At 52.5% G+C, this 15,643-nt stretch overlaps 10 protein-coding genes across 10 annotated transcripts; 8 read left to right on the forward strand and 2 right to left on the reverse strand.

Moving 5' to 3' along the window:
- Nucleotides 1–56: 56 nt before the first annotated feature.
- On the forward strand, nt 57–879 carry COX15_2 (cytochrome c oxidase VIIc family protein). The gene is made up of 3 exons (XM_046088130.1): nt 57–334; nt 405–437; nt 501–879. The coding sequence occupies exons 1-3, from the start codon at nt 157–159 to the stop codon at nt 524–526; spliced, it is 237 nt and encodes a 78-aa protein (XP_045944100.1). The 5' UTR covers nt 57–156; the 3' UTR covers nt 527–879.
- A 190-nt stretch (nt 880–1,069) lies between these two features.
- On the forward strand, nt 1,070–2,215 carry ELP1_1 (putative elongator complex protein 1; the record flags this gene model as incomplete). The annotated part of the gene is made up of 1 exon (XM_046088131.1): nt 1,070–2,215. The coding sequence occupies one exon, from the start codon at nt 1,070–1,072 to the stop codon at nt 2,213–2,215; it is 1,146 nt and encodes a 381-aa protein (XP_045944101.1).
- Nucleotides 2,216–2,558: 343 nt separating this feature from the next.
- ELP1_2 (putative elongator complex protein 1) lies at nt 2,559–3,179 on the forward strand (the record flags this gene model as incomplete). Its single annotated transcript, XM_046088132.1, has 1 exon — nt 2,559–3,179. The coding sequence occupies one exon, from the start codon at nt 2,559–2,561 to the stop codon at nt 3,177–3,179; it is 621 nt and encodes a 206-aa protein (XP_045944102.1).
- A 682-nt stretch (nt 3,180–3,861) lies between these two features.
- Nucleotides 3,862–4,386, forward strand: ELP1_3 (putative elongator complex protein 1; the record flags this gene model as incomplete). Its single annotated transcript, XM_046088133.1, has 1 exon — nt 3,862–4,386. One exon carries the CDS (start codon nt 3,862–3,864, stop codon nt 4,384–4,386), a length of 525 nt encoding a protein of 174 aa, XP_045944103.1.
- Nucleotides 4,387–4,515: 129 nt separating this feature from the next.
- ELP1_4 (putative elongator complex protein 1) lies at nt 4,516–5,433 on the forward strand (the record flags this gene model as incomplete). Its single annotated transcript, XM_046088134.1, has 1 exon — nt 4,516–5,433. One exon carries the CDS (start codon nt 4,516–4,518, stop codon nt 5,431–5,433), a length of 918 nt encoding a protein of 305 aa, XP_045944104.1.
- Nucleotides 5,434–5,628: 195 nt separating this feature from the next.
- On the reverse strand, nt 5,629–7,456 carry mvd1 (diphosphomevalonate decarboxylase MVD1). The gene is made up of 2 exons (XM_046088135.1): nt 7,161–7,456; nt 5,629–7,065 (listed from the first exon to the last, which is right to left on the reverse strand). Exons 1-2 carry the CDS (start codon nt 7,232–7,234, stop codon nt 5,922–5,924), a joined length of 1,218 nt encoding a protein of 405 aa, XP_045944105.1. The 5' UTR covers nt 7,235–7,456; the 3' UTR covers nt 5,629–5,921.
- A 45-nt stretch (nt 7,457–7,501) lies between these two features.
- On the forward strand, nt 7,502–8,374 carry CYT2 (cytochrome c1 heme lyase CYT2; the record flags this gene model as incomplete). Its single annotated transcript, XM_046088136.1, has 1 exon — nt 7,502–8,374. One exon carries the CDS (start codon nt 7,502–7,504, stop codon nt 8,372–8,374), a length of 873 nt encoding a protein of 290 aa, XP_045944106.1.
- A 413-nt stretch (nt 8,375–8,787) lies between these two features.
- On the reverse strand, nt 8,788–9,672 carry PEP12 (SNAP receptor PEP12; the record flags this gene model as incomplete). The annotated part of the gene is made up of 2 exons (XM_046088137.1): nt 8,788–9,312; nt 9,376–9,672. 2 exons carry the CDS (start codon nt 9,670–9,672, stop codon nt 8,788–8,790), a joined length of 822 nt encoding a protein of 273 aa, XP_045944107.1.
- Nucleotides 9,673–9,806: 134 nt separating this feature from the next.
- On the forward strand, nt 9,807–14,109 carry LDX57_006434 (nucleoporin NDC1). The gene is made up of 4 exons (XM_046088138.1): nt 9,807–10,186; nt 10,280–10,547; nt 10,621–12,822; nt 12,988–14,109. Exons 1-3 carry the CDS (start codon nt 10,054–10,056, stop codon nt 12,155–12,157), a joined length of 1,938 nt encoding a protein of 645 aa, XP_045944108.1. The 5' UTR covers nt 9,807–10,053; the 3' UTR covers nt 12,158–12,822; nt 12,988–14,109.
- A 100-nt stretch (nt 14,110–14,209) lies between these two features.
- On the forward strand, nt 14,210–14,959 carry LDX57_006435 (uncharacterized protein; the record flags this gene model as incomplete). Its single annotated transcript, XM_046088139.1, has 1 exon — nt 14,210–14,959. One exon carries the CDS (start codon nt 14,210–14,212, stop codon nt 14,957–14,959), a length of 750 nt encoding a protein of 249 aa, XP_045944109.1.
- Nucleotides 14,960–15,643: the final 684 nt, after the last annotated feature.

Below are 15,643 nucleotides of genomic sequence, written 5' to 3' on the forward strand. Positions count from 1 at the left end.
GCGCCGCCGACCGGAAGCTCACCTGATGCCTCGACTCTCTTCCCGCCGATGGTTTGACCTTTGACAGTTGCTTGCTTGCTCGCTCTCCCTCCGCTCTCATCTCCTCTCCCGACTGTCTCTCTTTTTTCGGATCGTCTTTTACCGTCCAATTCCAAAATGAACGCCGCTGCCGCTCTTCGGGCCCGTATGGCCACCTCCTTCGTCGCCCGCCGTGGCTTTTCCACCACCCGTGCCCAGCTCGGTAGCCCTTACCACTACGCCGAGGGTCCTCGCTCCAACATCCCCTTCAACCCTCACACCAAGTACTTCTTCTTCAGATACTGGGCTTTCATGAGTAGGCCGACCCAATTGATGGATATTCGGGGTGGTGCGAGATGGATTATGCTGACCCTGATTCCGTTTAGTCACCGGATTCGGTGCTCCCTTCGGCATTGCCGGTATGTTGACGATCCCACCTACGCATTGCGGTGCTCAATTGACTAACATTGCTTTCCCTCTAGTCTGGCAGACCTACAAGACCCGGTAAATGCCGTGTTGCGCCGTGTTTCTTCGCACCATGGTGTGTTGGGAATTGGTCGAAAATGTACCCTAGAATGGAAGCGGTCGGATATCCTGTATAAAGCTAGCGAAATGACCAAGTTGGGGAAATGGAGATGTTTTTCTATTTGAGGCAGAGAATTGTCTACTAGGCCGTAGAGACTCGCGAGAGGTGATATTTTGAATAGAAACTGTAGAGATGAAGTCGAGTGGAAACGGAGTCGTTGTGGATGGGCCGATTGCAATCTTCAATCTGAATGAAGTCATTGGCTGATTTTCCTTTTAATTTTTCTTTTTCCCCTTCCCGCATCGCATCGCTTTTGCGGCTCCGCCCTTCTCCAAGGAAAGGTCTCCTTCCCATCCACATATCTCCAACTCCAGGACTGAGGAGCTTTATTGAACATCCTGGGAATTTAAACTACTGGTTGATCTCCTGGTTGGATTTCCTCTGGTCCGTCATTCCCTTCCGTCAAATTGCGGTCGATTCATGGCGGGGTAAAAAAGAGTCTCAATACTCTCTCCACTCTAGAAAATGCGCAACCTCAAGAACGTGCGCCTCGCCGAGGTGCAGCTCCAGAATGAGCTTCCTCTGACGGCAACGGCTTGGGACACTGCCTCCGATGCTGTCATTTGCACATTTGGTCCCACAGAGGCCAACCCGGTCATCGAATTGAGGAGAAAGCGTGCCGATGCCTATTTTTCGGACCCGGTAGCGGCCGATACCTTTGAGTGTATCGCGTCCTGGGATGCGCCCTGTCCTTTGCCGGACTTGCCCTGTGATCGCGTCTGCTCGCTGCATTACTTTGCCGACAATCTGACGGCCTGTCTGGTGCTCGAAGGAGGCGACATCGTCATCGTGCGCGAAGAACCGCTTCCCGGCGAGGACAAGATCGAGATTGTGGGCTCGGTCGATGTGGGTATCACGGCGGCGGCTTGGTCGCCGGACGAGGAGCTATTGGCTTTGACCACTCGCGCCGACACCTTCTTGTACATGACGAGGGAATTTGAGAATGTGGCCGACATCACTCTAGCCCCCGAGAATCTGCAGCAATCCCAGCACGTGTCGGTGGGCTGGGGTAAGCGCGAAACGCAGTTCCAGGGTAAGAGAGCCAAGGCGATGCGTGACCCAACCGTTCCCGAGAAGGTGGACGAGGGAAAACTAAGCAGCAACGATGACGGACGGACCTCGATTAGCTGGCGCGGGGATGGCGCATACGTCGCGGTGAACCGTGTCGAGTTCGGTATCCGTCGGGCTATCCGAGTGTACTCGCGAGAGGGAACTTTGGACAGTGTCAGCGAGCCAGTCGATGGCTTGGAGGGAGCTCTGAGCTGGAGACCTTATGGCAATCTCATTGCAAGTATTCAGCGGTCCGAGGAGAAGATCGATGTTGTGTTCTTCGAAAGAAATGGTCTGCGTCATGGCGAATTTACCTTGCGATTGACCGAGGAGGAACGAGCGTCTTGGGCGTCAAACATTCATCTTAGCTGGAACATCGATTCGACAGTGCTCGCCGTTCAGTTCCAGGACAGAGTCCAATTCTGGACGATGGGCAATTACCACTATTATCTCAAACAAGAAGTGCCCGTGGTTGTCAACCCTGAATATTCGCATCCCTTTGCTTTCAAATGGCATAATGAGAAAGCGTTGCGCTTCGTTGCCGGGGCCTCAGGTATTTAATGTTCCTTTGCAAATCGTCGGCTCAACTAATGCTTTCTGATAGACTCAATACTCGACGTGGAATTTGTTTTCGACGTTGGTCATAGTTCGACAGTTTCTCCGGGTGATGTCGGGGCTGTGGCTGTTATCGACGGAAGTGAGTTCTTGACCCTTGCCATAGAAGTCGAAAGTATATCTCTGACCCGGCCTAGAAACTTTGAAATTGACACCGTTGAGGTTGTCGGGGGTACCGCCTCCCTTGGCTCACAATGAACTCGCCCTGGACTCGAACGTCATCGATGTGGCGTTTAGCAAATCGACCACTCGAATTGCCGTCCTCACGGAGGATAGCTTCTCTATCTATATGTGGTCCTTCAAGACCAGACCCGTGGCAACCCCTATACTTGAATCGAGCTACCCCTTGTCAAACACACCCAACAGTCGGCCCCGACAGATCGCCTTCATCAATGAGACTGAGGTGTATATTCTCAAAAGTAGCGGACCCAATAGTACCGATATCGAACGAACAACATTGGAGACTCGAGCCACCGGTGTCGTGTACCAGGCAGCCGATTCGGAACAGGTTGTTTCAATCCTGCCCTCTCTGAGCCAGGATACTCTATGGTTTTCGCACGTTAACAAACCTGGTCAACCAATCACCTACTCCTACATCAACACCATCTCCCCAGATGAGGTTGATATTGTCCCCTTTACATCGAGCCCTACTGCCGATACCTACTGGGCTAAAGCTGCCCAAATATCTGAAGACGAGGTGATATTTGCCGTTTCCGTGAACCCCGATGAATATGCTAACTTTCCCAAGCATGTCCTTGTGTCTCTGACGAGAACTGGCGCTCTATATGCGAACAAAACCCTGCTCGCGAAGAATTGCACATCCTTTATGACGACCCAAGCCCACATCGTGTTTACCACCTCCCAACACCTTCTAAAATTCGTTCATTTGACTATACCGGAAGGTGAGTAAGAACCGCGACAATTACCTATCCAGATAACTGACTTGCGATTCTAGCCATGGATGTGCCCCTCGATACCCCTGAACTAGATGAAAGATGCAGAAGCATCGAACGTGGAGGGCGCTTAGTGAGCGTCATTCCCACCACGTTTGCTGTTGTCTTGCAAATGCCTCGTGGTAATATTGAAACCATTTATCCTCGGGCCTTGGTTCTTGCCGGCATCCGGAATTTCATCGATAGAAAAGACTACCGGAATGCGTTCCTTAGCTGCCGTAGCCAGATGGTGGACATGAACATCATCCACGACTATGCTCCCGAGCAATTCATGGAGAACATCCCGCTATTCATTGATCAAGTGAAGCGCGTCGATTTCATCGACGAATTCATCTCGCGCTTGAGGTACGTCATCTGCCTAAGGGCCTTGGCGATGTTGTATTAACTTCCAACAGCGAGGAGGACGTTACCCAAACTCTCTACAAGGATACGCTACAGAAGAAGCCTGAAGAAGCGGCAGCCGCTAGCCTTCCCATTAAGGGCAGCAAAGTAAATCGCATTTGCGATGCATTCTTAGCTACTCTGGAAAAGCGACTAGACACCAACCTGCACAACCTAATCACTGCTCACGTCTGCAAGTCGCCACCCGCCCTTGAGGCTGGTCTTCAATTGGTTGCACGTCTGAGACGTAGGTTCAGAATGGAAATCTTGCTGGTATTGATACTAACCGATGAATCAGAGCAAGCCCCCGAGCAAGCGGACGATGCAATCGAGCACATGTGCTTCCTGACTGACGCCAACCGCCTGTACGACCATGCGCTGGGTCTTTACGATCTCGAGCTCACGCTGCTGGTCGCTCAGCAAGCTCAAAGGGCAAGTTCTACACTTGAACCCTCGCAACTTGCAATGCTAACTGTATTCAGGATCCCCGAGAATACGTTCCATTCCTGCGGAAGCTTCAGCAGGCCCCCGAAACCCGACGTCTTTTCGAAATTGACAATTACCTGGCCCGGCATAGCAAGGCTATCAAACATCTTCATACGCTCAACGCTCACGACGAGCTTCGGGCATACGCAATCAAGCACGTCCTTTACAAGGACGCCATCGACCTCTACAAGTACCAGCCTGAGCAACTACACGACATCACCAACACCTATGCCGACTACCTTTACGACGAATCGAAGTACAAGGAAGCAGGCATCGGTAGGATTTCCTCTTCATTGACACAACAAATTTCCTCTTTTAACTGGCAGCTAACATCCTCGCTCAGCATACGAATCCCTTTCCATCTTCACCGAGGCATACAAATGCTACCACTTGGCACATCTCTGGCGTGAGTCCCTGTACTGCGCCATGATGGTCCCTCTCTCGGAGCAGGAACTATACGACCACGCTGTCACGCTCGCCACCACCCTAACCGAGGAGAGCCGCGACTACGTCTCGGCCGCAACCATCCACGCCGAGCACCTGCACGACCTGCCTGCCGCCGCCCGACTCCTCTGCCGAGGCTCGCGCTTCGGCGACGCCACGCGACTACTCGCCCTGAACGGCCAGCAGGCCCTCATCCCCGAGATTGTCGACACGGGGCTCGCCGACGCCATGGGCACCATGACCGACCTCCTCGCTGACTTCCGCTCGCAACTGAACGCCCAGGTGCCGCGCATCCGGGAGTTGCGCGTCCGCCGCATCACCGACCCCCTGGCCTACTTCGGCGGCGACCCCACGACCGGCGAGCTAGGCGTCGACATCCCAGACAACGTGTCCCTGGCGCCGACGGACGCATCGACCCTGGCCGGCCGCAGCATGTTCACGCGGTACACGGGTAACACAGGCAAGACCGGCAAGACGAGCTCGTCGCGCCAGTCCTCGCGGAACCGCCGTCGCGAGGAGCGCAAGCGCGCAAAGGGCAAGAAGGGCACCGTCTACGAGGAAGAGTACCTGGTGAACAGTGTGCGACGATTAATCGAGCGCGTCAACACCACCATCCCCGAGGTCGAGACGTTGGTGGATGCGCTGCTGCGTCGGAACATGCGTGAGCGTGCCGCTGCTGTCGAGAAGACCATGCAGGAGGTGGTCAAGCTGTGCGTTGAGAGCCGCGAGGAAATTGTTGGTTCCGCTGTCGAGACTCCCGCGCAGCAACAGCAGCAGCCTGACGAAAACCCCGAGGAGGGAAATGAGTTCGCGGCTGTGGCGACAGACAGCCTTGCCTCGGCGCAGAATCTGCAAATACCGACGGTCAAATCGATGAAGCAATCGGCTTTGTTAAATTGAGTTGAACTTGAGCTTCCCTTCAGGTTCTTGTAAAAAATGATATCACGACAAAAAGCAAGGAGGGGAGGAAGAAAGTTCATCTTGTGGCCGATTCAAGTCTTTCTCTTCCAAGTGCATGGATTAGAATAGGTTCAGGCATTTGAAAAGTCTTACGGATGTATCCCTCTCATGATTCTTCTTTATTATCAGAATTAAATTCGGATTTATATAGACAAAATTAAATTAAAACCAATCTAGAGATTATGGTATTTCCATATGTAAAAAACATATCCAATTTCTGTTTCGTGGAAAACATCAGGCGTACAGCAGGGGTTGAACCACTTTTGTACGACACGACAGCAAAGAATGCAAGGGAAAAGAAGATGGTAATGGGTGGGTATCTGCTCTCAGCTGAATCCCTTCATGCAAGAGGGCGCTCGAATCACAAACGGAGAAGAGGCTTTCCAAATACGACAAAACCCGTTTCATGCAGGCCTGTCTGACACACCTCACTGAGAAAGGATGTCACCGGTTTCGCTGACGAGATGGTCAGTCACGCTGATGGGACCCTCTCCGACGCCGGTCAGGATGACGCGGCTGACGCCGTCCTTGATCACCTCCACGGCCCGAGAGTCCAAGCTATCCAGGGACACACCGGGAGCGGTGAGGTTCTTCAGGGGCTCGTAGAAGGGACCGTCCCACCCCTCAGCGCTAGCGCCGAGGATGGCCTTGATCGTACCCGCAACGAGCTCGGAGTCCTTCTCGAGGTAGTAGATCACGGCGTTGGGGCCAGCGTCGAAGGTGTAGGCACAAACCGTGCGACCAGCGGCGCGGTTGATATCGTGCACGAGTCTAACCGCAGCACGGGAGACGTCGTTCATGTAGAAGATCGGGGGCCAGGAGTCCAGGCAGGTGGCGTGGAAGCCATTGGAGTCCCGCATGGTAATCTCCGCAAAGGCAGGGAAGTCCTTGTTCTGAATCGCAGTCTCAATGGCTGTCATCCGCTCGGGCACGACCGACGTGGCCCGCGTAGCAAAGAGGTTGGACGTAGCGACCGTGGTCTGCATTCCCTCGGTGCTAGGCACATCCTTCTTCTCGGCGCTGACCACCAGAACGGCCGCACGCATCTCGGGCCAGTGCGAGGCAGGCGCAACCTCTTCGGCCAGACTGTCGCTTCCATCGGTGAGGTCACCAGCGCGCCACGCCACGTAGCCACCCATCAGAGACCGGCAAGCGGAGCCAGATCCTTGGCGAGCAATACGGCTGAGATCGCGGGGGGACTGGGGGAGTTGGTATAGGTCGGCAACGGCCCGAACAAGAGCAGCGAAGCCGGCAGCAGAGCTGGCGAGACCGGCAGCGGTAGGGAAGTTGTTCTCCGACACGATGCGGAGGGGAAGAGCCGACAATTTCGGGAGAGATGCATCCGCAGCTTCCAGAGCCTGACGGAGCGAGCGCAGGTTCGAGAGACAAGCGAGGGTACGCTTGGAGGATTGGATGTCCTGAGGCTTGCCATTGAGAATGAGTTCATCCGCGGTGGGGTATTTGGCAGAGCAGGAGGCGGTGGTGAGAGTGCGGAGGGAGCGCTGGGACAGGGTGACGGAGAGGGAAGAATTAGTGGGGAGGTTCAGGGTGGCATCTCTCTTTCCCCAGTATCTATACAGATATTGGTTAACACTACCGGAAACCCAGCAAAACACCCGTACTGATTTGAAGAGGGGTAAATATGCCTAAAGGATCGATAAACTTACTTGATCACGGCAATGTTAACGGGAGCCGTGGTAGTGGCACGGAAAACCTGGCTGTTCTGCGAAGAAGCGGCCATGGTGAGTCTGTCGAGTGAAATTGCAGCGAGAAATGAGGCAGGAGGGGCAGGCAGCGCAAAGGGGGGAAAGATGAAGACAATAGGATTACCCGGTCGGGAAATCCGTTGGGCCCCAAGGGCGGTGAGGAACAAGAAACTCTCCACCGCCTACCACATTGGATTTCCCAGAGTCGCAATTAATAATCCGTCGTTTGTTCTCTCTTCCTATCTTTTTCCACTCGTCCTCAATCTCTCTTGTCAGTCGCAAGATTCCTCTCCACGCCCACAATGGGAGCCGGTGCAAGCACTCCGTCGCCCCCTCCTCCTGAGCCCTCCCAGCCGGCAACATGTCCAGTGGATCACAAAACCAGGGAGATCTGGTTGCAACAACACAAGGCTTCGGGCGGTGCTCCCCATCCGATGCCTCCGGACGATGAGAAACCCAAGGAGAAATTACAACGCCCGCTGTCCACTGATCGCGAAATAAGCACGATACCCCGGGCCATCGATACCACCACAACGAAACCATCCCCCGAGGCCGCCGGTCAAGCGCCGTCACCATATGCCGCCGCGTCTGTTCCATCGCATGGAACGCCATCGAACGCGGAGACCGAAACGGGCCATGATCAGAATACCGGGAACTGGATCTATCCCTCCGAACGTCAGTTTTTTGAAGCGCTGATGCGCAAGGGGAACACGCCTTCATCCACCAACTCCGCATCTGAGTTAGCCACCTCAGTGGCATCAATCATTCCAATCCACAATGCTGTCAATGAGCGCGCCTGGCATCAGATTCTCGAATGGGAGAAACAGGGTCCCAGGTCAGACCCCGGAAGCAAGAAATGTGGAGGTCCGCGACTGTACTCTTTCCGAGGCTTGGGTACGGATCCCCAGTTCCTGAGTCCGCGCGCTCGCGTGAACAGTCTCCTGGGGTATCAGCTACCTTTTGACCGACATGATTGGGTGGTGGAAAGGTGCGGTGGAGAGAGAATCGAGTATGTGATTGATTTCTACCAGGGGAAATCATCGGGCGGTAGTTCCTCGGGGGGTCTGGCAGCCAACGCTGGGCCAGGCAAGTTGAGTTTCTACTTGGACGTTCGACCGAAACTGAACAGCTGGGAGGGCTGCAGGTTGAGGTTTAGCCGGTTTGCGGGACTCTAGAAAGCAGCTCGCGCCGTCCACCTCTCTTTGCATGATGCACATATAGATGGCGAAACTGGAGTTTTGGGTTTCGGGTTTGGGCAATGATCCTGATGTATAAAGTCTTGTATAACACAGAAGCTATGTATGATACTCGTCTCTAGAAGAGCGACGACGATCGAAGAACAACAAATGCAGATAGCACTTCCCTCATTATAACGCCCGCCGGTCATAAGATAAATGAAAAGTCCGTATAGGGGAGACCAAACTAGACAACAAGACCAATCGCAAAAGAAAAGCAAAGTGTGGGGGTACACATAACCGTACATCCGAGGATATCATGAAGGAAAGAGAAAAAACTATAATATCAAAACACATCGCAGATGCGCGGCAAAGGGCTCAGTCGAGCAATTCAAGCATGTAACCAACAAATCTCAACCAAGAGTGGCTGCCAGCACAATAATGAGGAGGATGACTGCAAGAATGACAAGCAGGCAGCAGGCCTTGTTCCGTGCATTCTTCTGATGCCGGCTGGCCCCGCGTAACTCGACATTTGCGCCTCGAGTGTCGTTGTTGACGCGCTCAACATTCTCACTGATTATATCGAGCTGGCCGCCTTGTTCGTGGACAATATGGGCGACGTCGCGGAACAATTCGTTGAGCTCCCCAACGCTTTGCTCGATGTTGCGAATCTCGGCTTCACGTTCGATGATCAAGGTCTCCTGGAAATCCACCTCGTCTTGGTTCGCCAGTCGGGGCTGTTGTTCCAGTTGCTGTACTTGTTGCTGTTGGTATGCCTCGGCATCTTCGGGTGGTACATCACCCTCATCCACAGCAGTGCGCGCCGCTACTGCAGAGGCCCGTTGTTTCTCTAGAGCACGGCGCTGGACAGTTTGGAATTCTTCTAGGGTGGCCTTGAACTCGGAAGACAGCTTTTGCTGCGTCCATTTTTGGGATGGCTAGATGGTATGGGTCAATCACATGGCAAAGATGAAGGGGGCTGTCATGCGGGTCTAACGTACGTTGACGTCCTCCCATGTCTGAACCTTCTTGATCCCCTCTCCGACTTCCTTGAAACCCGACCGAGCCTGTTCAAGGAGATTATGGACTCTTTCGCGCACTCGTTCGGTGTCTCTCCTCGTGCCTAGCAGGGCGATCTGATCCGATAACCGGGTGATGTTGGAGGTTAGGCCGAACAGCTGGTTAGAGAGGTTCTCAGTGAGACGGTAGAATTCGGGGTCATCGCGATACTGCGGATCGTCGGACCGGCGCATAGTAGTAGGCTGGGACTCCAGCGAGTTCAAGCGGTCGAAAGACATGATGGGTTTAGTCGGTGGGGACTCGAGAGTTGCGAAGGGTAGATTGAAGAGAGGAGAGGAGTAGCGTCAACACGGGCGTTGCCTGGGGTTGATGCCCGGAATTGCAGGCTACCATCACATGATGCAATTCTGTGGCGGATGGTCACCTGAGAAGGGCGGGCGGTGTGAATGTGGCTGGTGTGTTTTGATGCTTTGCTTCTCCCGAGCTTCGATCCAAAAAGCTTTATTTCACCTTGTCGCATGCTCCCCGCGCCTCCGGGTCACAGCTCATTCACACCCTGTCATTCTCTCCGTGTCGCTCTTCGGCTGATCATGCTGTGAATTGGTCTCAACCTCCTCTCTAATCTGGAGACCTTGCAGTCCTTCGCTTAATTTCCCATCATGGCTGCCGGCGGGCCGCGCCCATACCGGCGCATTTTGACGTCTGCCCTGCATCGAAGATTTGTTCATGCTTCAGCTTTGGCGCTGCTTGTCAATTATCTAGTTGCATTTCTCATTGGTGATAAATCATCTTGTAAGTAGCGCATCTGACAAGCGCCGATGGAAAGACCCCAAAAAAATACGGCGTCGAGTCGTTGATGGATCGCTAATTTTCTTTCGCATCTAGTCCTATGGTCATGGTTTCCAATTGGAGGATGTGGTATCCGTACGGTCCTTTTGTTCGTCTCTAGCCTCGTTGTCTTCGTCCTGCGTGTTGGGCAGATGCACATTGGTTCGAGAACCACCACCTCTCCGCTTTTCACTCTGCAAGATTCCCTCCCGTTCAAGGCGATCCAGACTACAGGATGGTATCTCTTCTCGGCCTGGTGGTTCAGTGAAATCTATAAGTGGTCCTCTCCTCGAAGCGCAAATCTGGAATGGGTGAACCAAGCAAGGTACGTTGTTATTATCCCTGCTACACAGCGCTCCATTGGGATGTTGGACAGTTTCTGAACGACAGACGATTAGGCCCCACGAAAGAGTGTCCTTGAACGAGCAGACGGTCTACTTTTACGCCAGCAATTTTGCCTTAGCAGTTGTGCAGTCGGCGATACACTTCTACTATGATTTCGATCTCATCCCCATTCCCGTTGCCAAACCAGCCACTGGTGCTGCTGACCAGAGGAGACATCCCGTCTCGCCGATTTCCAAGCAGATTCAACTGGCGCTACCTCGAATATTCGTTGATACAGCCAAGCGAGTGATCAAGGTCACCGCTATATTGCCTTTCTTATACGTGATCTTCTTTAGGCGCACAGCTTGGAGCTTCGCCATGTTCTTCGCCAAACTGTTCTGGAATTTCCCGCAATCCGCCGCAGACCCACCATCACTCAAGACCTTCGGCTTCTGGCATGTGTTCCGACCTCTGTGGTCGGGGACACTCCTGGTCATCTGCTGGGAGACCGCCAACCTTTTCTTCTCCGTGTTCCTCAGCAAGGAGCCTCTGAAGCGGGGCCAACCATTGACAGCAGACGCGAAGGATCCCAATGGCAGCCTTCTGACCGGACTAAATGCGAAAAAAGAAGCCGTCCGTGCCTTTGCTTTCTGGGAGTTGTCTTTCATCAGTCAACAATTCCCTGACCGACGTAAGGGGATCTTCAACGACATCGATCGTGAAGGTGCGCCGGCGTGGACACAAATCCTACAGTCTGCCAGCGACGTGATCAAGGGCATCTCGGCTCGCATCGAAGAAGAAACGAAACCTCAGCCAGGCGCGAAGCTGTCGCAACCAGAGCAGCCTCCTCCCGTTCTGCAGACCCTTCCCCGTCTCACCGAAGCGCCCAAGGCGCAAGACATTTTTGCGCCCTCCCCCAAGGCGACTTCACGCCGACAGCATTTTGAGGAGGCCTTCAGCACAACAGCCAAGTCTTACGGCCAATCTACCCCGGACTGGCCAGATTGGTCACCTGGAAGCAGTCTTCGCGCTCGTGACGCCCTCAACCGTGCCTCGACATCCTACCGGGAGCTCAAGATTCTCACGGGCATTTCGGCCGGTAAACCGGCCAACGTCCATTCATTTGTCGCCCTCTTCCTGCGCTCCCCGATTGGCTGGCTGTTTCGACAAACCTATGCCCGCCGGTTGTCTGCTGTCGTCCTCGGCTCTCCCAATTCCACCGCATGCACTATAGTCGATGCGATCGACTCGCTAACTCGCCTCCTCGTGGCAAGTCTTCAGGAAGATCAATACGGCAAGGTCCAGGTGGATGTTCCCGTCGTCGTACGCCTTTACACCGATACGATCCTGACTCTGGAGACGTTCGTCAATAAGGGAATGGACGTGCACTGGACAGATGTCTACTTCCCTTCCGAAAACAGCCCTCAGGCCCAGCTGGAGGCACGACGGGTCCCCGAAGTGGATCTCGTTCGCGACGTGTTGAAGCACTCTCTTAGCGATCTTCTATCTGCATTCAACCCTTACCTCAAGGACATTGGACTTGTCGGAAAAGATCTCCGGTTAGCCAGAGAGGCGGCTAGTCTTGTTGAGGATGAGACTTCCAAAAAATAAACCAGCAATGAACTATGACGAGCTAGTAGGTTATGCATTCCGTTCTATGGATGATTTGGACGGACATCTTATTTTTGCATTTTGGGGTTTTCGCATTTCCTGCTTTCATGCAGCTTTGTTTTTCTCTTATACTTCGCCAGTGTGTTTTTTACGAGACTTTTTTACCTTCTCGCGAAACGATGTTGCTGAAAAGTCACGACCTACCTTCTAGAGTATAGTATCATCGCTCCGGCGTTTGTTGGTGGAGGCTGTTCAAATAGATTTTGGTATTTGTTTACTCGGTAATTTCATGCGCAGAAGACTATAATAAAGGAGTAGCGTGTTGTATTGGATGAGTATATCGTGAGCTACAATTAGGATGCCTGGACAACTACTTGACCTGATACATCCATGTGGTATTAGATCTCTCGACACAAAAAGTCTACAAAGAGCCATCACTCACTTCTAAGATTATGAGCAATCCAATCTCCTAATCAAGGCAAATACCAGGTCGATATGGTCCCTCTTCAATATATACATAACCGCCGAGTGTTAGATCTCAACATCATCTAGACAGCTCACGAGCTCTTCTACTTCACAACTTTACATATTCCTCATAGATCGAATGAGACAACACGTATAACCATCCTGTTCAGACCAAACCAATCATGTATGTATGTATCAGAGTATGTACATTCCTACAAGGTCACCTAATATCTATGAACTAACCACCCCCATCCCCAGCTTAACCATAGCTTGCGGTCTAGCCAGCAACAGATAATCACCCCCAAACCCCTAACCCACAGACACAGACACAGACATAGACACAGATCTGCTAACCCCATGCACAGCCCCAACCCAAATACCCATCATGGTCTAGTTATAGTAACCCACCCTACCTGCCGCCACCCGGCCCCTGACAAGACGACAAAACGCTCTATAAACAGAATATCGGATCGGAATCACGCTGGTGCCCCTCCCTTTCATACTATAGTCATACCACACTGTAACCATTTGGCCCCTGTCATCGCCTAGATGAGGCAGCCGAACACCAAGGAATGACATGCAAAGTGGAGAATGGATGTAGCTACGGTGTACGGGGTAGGGAGGGTAGAGACCGCGACGTTTACAGTAATTTCGGCCCCCTTTTCGTTCCTCCTGTCTCCGTTATGATGGTGCCGTGTGTATGTATGTATGTATGTATATGCAGTGATAAAATAGAAGGATTGATTTGAGGGAAGTCGTAAGTTGGGATAGAGTTGATTGAGGTAGGTAGGTATGTGGGTACTTTACCCAGGTATGTACTGATTTCTCCTGTTGAGTTACTTACTTACTTACTTACCTACCCCTGAATAATTAATCTTGTTATGTTCAATTCCACAGAAGCTTACAGATTATACCTTATCATCATTGTTACCTACTAGGTAGCTCTCCGTCATCCGCACGTAGTATATACTCCGGAGACGGAACCTGTCGAATGACCCAGGCGGAGCACAGCGTAGGCTACTACATTGATCAGACCACGGAGTACGCATGCAGGGTTCCCCCGGAGGCAGTACACCGTACGGAGTAGGCAACAGACCCAGTCCACTCCATACGGACGGACATAAAAGAAGAAAAGAGGAACTGAGACAATCAGACTACACCGCAGCAAGGAGAGAATCGACGCCCAGAAACCTCTCCTCACCCCCAGCCGACGCCATGACGTATCACACATTTGACCACCTTGGAACAGAAATTGACAGGAGGAAAAAAGACCCCACGGTCAGAGTCAGGGAGATAGGAAGCCGAGAAAGTCGAGGGAGGTTGTCCTGTAGATGCATACGGTGTACTTAGATAGTGGGGACCGAAGGAGGCAGTGCATGTTTTAGCCCGGGGATTCAAGAAATTGATTGGTGAGAGACTGCCAATTACTGGGTGAGCTTGACATTGTAATCTACCAAGCGGAAGACTTGGTGCCTGGACTATCAGTCTACGGAGTTGTACATTGAAAAGTACTCCGTCCTGTACTACCGTGAGTATCATGTAGAAGTTGTTTACGAACCCTAAGGCGCCAAGTGAGACTAACCATATATGGCTACACTCGGTATTGCTGTCTCGTTCCGGACTATCGGATTATTGATCGGCCCGAGTGGTCCTGGCTTTGTTTATCCTGCACTTTCACCTAATACGTCATCCTCTCTTTCGCCCGAACTGCAATTCGAGTCCGAGATCATCGCAGAGACACACATGAAGCGGTCACGTTCTTGCTCCCCTGTCCTTGCTCCGAAGCGATGTAAGCCTATCCCTGCGATCGCTTGCCTTACGTATGACGCTCTCAAGGAGCATGACCGAAACACACAGTCCCTCTCTCCTTTCACGCTGCTCGATATGGCTCCTGAGGAGAGAACTATATCCACTCTGCGTAGCGAGGCGAGCGGTAGGGAGCGAGAGGTGAAGGAGAAAGAATACGATAGCTTGAGACATATCGTAATACCTCCTCCATCTACACGCTCTTCACAACGGTCACGGTCAAGCAGCCCATCCAGACCTAGCGAAGCGCAATATCGCGCCGGCCCTCTCCGGCGTGCAAACATCTTTGTGGACGACGACATACCTACGGATGTCAGTCATTATGCAAACAACAGAGTTTTCAATACGCTAGATGATCATGGTATTAATCTATACAAGGTCACTGAAAAGTTCTGGAGCGAATCTAAAGAACTGGTCAAGAAATCTGCAGGCAAAGTTGAATGGCTAGCAGCCTTGTACACCGCAATTGACGACTTGAGACCCCCAGCGCTGGAGATTGCACGTAGCGGAGGCAGGTTGCCGTTTCCATAGTATTCACTTACAGGTATTTCTAGTGCTAACTTTTCCATAAGACTGGCGAGAAGACTTGAAACCTCCAGTGCACAACCCTCTGCCTACAATCCCGCGAAAGCGAACCCAGTCACATCAACTTTTACCAGGAAACACAACCACTGACAGCCTACATCCATCTCCTCATGCCTCACATGCAGTCGCAGTCGAACCAACCATTCCTGTGCTCAAGCTCAAGGATCCTCGACCAGATATATGTGTCGGTCTGTCGGACAAGAGCTTAGCAAGCGCCCTTGAGCCTACAAAGGGACGCAGTGTCGCGCGAAGCTTATTACTTGACTTGCAAGATACCTCCAGCCTAATCAGTGACCCACACATAAACCCCCAGGGCCTTCGTTTCCCCTTTCTGATAGTCGAAGCGAAGGCTGGTGCCACCGGTGGGAATCTCTACAAAGCACAAAATCAAGCTGCGGTTTGCGGCTCAACAGCCCTCCAGATCTTCAAAAATCTTTCAGATCTCAGCGAGGGAAGTCAAAGTATTATTCAAGAGTCAACTGAAGCGTTATCTGACGACAAATTCACCTTGGCCTTTTCTGTCACCACCGAGGGCCCGATTCACGAACTCTGGCTGCACTTCCAGCGGCCTGAAGAAGAAGACTTCTACATGGTATGCCTAGGGACTTGGAGGACGACCCTTAGGCACGG

This window comes from Aspergillus melleus, assembly GCF_016097325.1.
Source record: "Aspergillus melleus strain CBS 546.65 chromosome Unknown contig3, whole genome shotgun sequence".
In the NCBI taxonomy this organism is placed as follows: Eukaryota; Fungi; Ascomycota; class Eurotiomycetes; order Eurotiales; family Aspergillaceae; genus Aspergillus; species Aspergillus melleus.

What these genes read in the sequence shown, in the direction of transcription:
- COX15_2 (XM_046088130.1), top strand. Translation starts at nt 157, where the DNA reads ATGAACGCCGCTGCCGCTCTTCGGGCCCGTATGGCCACCTCCTTCGTC. An exon ending in CAGATACTGGGCTTTCATGA is followed by an intron (nt 335 to 404) that starts GTAGGCCGACCC and finishes GATTCCGTTTAG; the next exon opens with TCACCGGATTCGGTGCTCCC. An exon ending in TGCTCCCTTCGGCATTGCCG is followed by an intron (nt 438 to 500) that starts GTATGTTGACGA and finishes CTTTCCCTCTAG; the next exon opens with TCTGGCAGACCTACAAGACC.
- mvd1 (XM_046088135.1), bottom strand. Translation starts at nt 7,234, where the DNA reads ATGGCCGCTTCTTCGCAGAACAGCCAGGTTTTCCGTGCCACTACCACG. An exon ending in GTTAACATTGCCGTGATCAA is followed by an intron (nt 7,066 to 7,160) that starts GTAAGTTTATCG and finishes ATATCTGTATAG; the next exon opens with ATACTGGGGAAAGAGAGATG.
- LDX57_006434 (XM_046088138.1), top strand. Translation starts at nt 10,054, where the DNA reads ATGGCTGCCGGCGGGCCGCGCCCATACCGGCGCATTTTGACGTCTGCC. An exon ending in CATTGGTGATAAATCATCTT is followed by an intron (nt 10,187 to 10,279) that starts GTAAGTAGCGCA and finishes TTTCGCATCTAG; the next exon opens with TCCTATGGTCATGGTTTCCA. An exon ending in GAATGGGTGAACCAAGCAAG is followed by an intron (nt 10,548 to 10,620) that starts GTACGTTGTTAT and finishes ACAGACGATTAG; the next exon opens with GCCCCACGAAAGAGTGTCCT.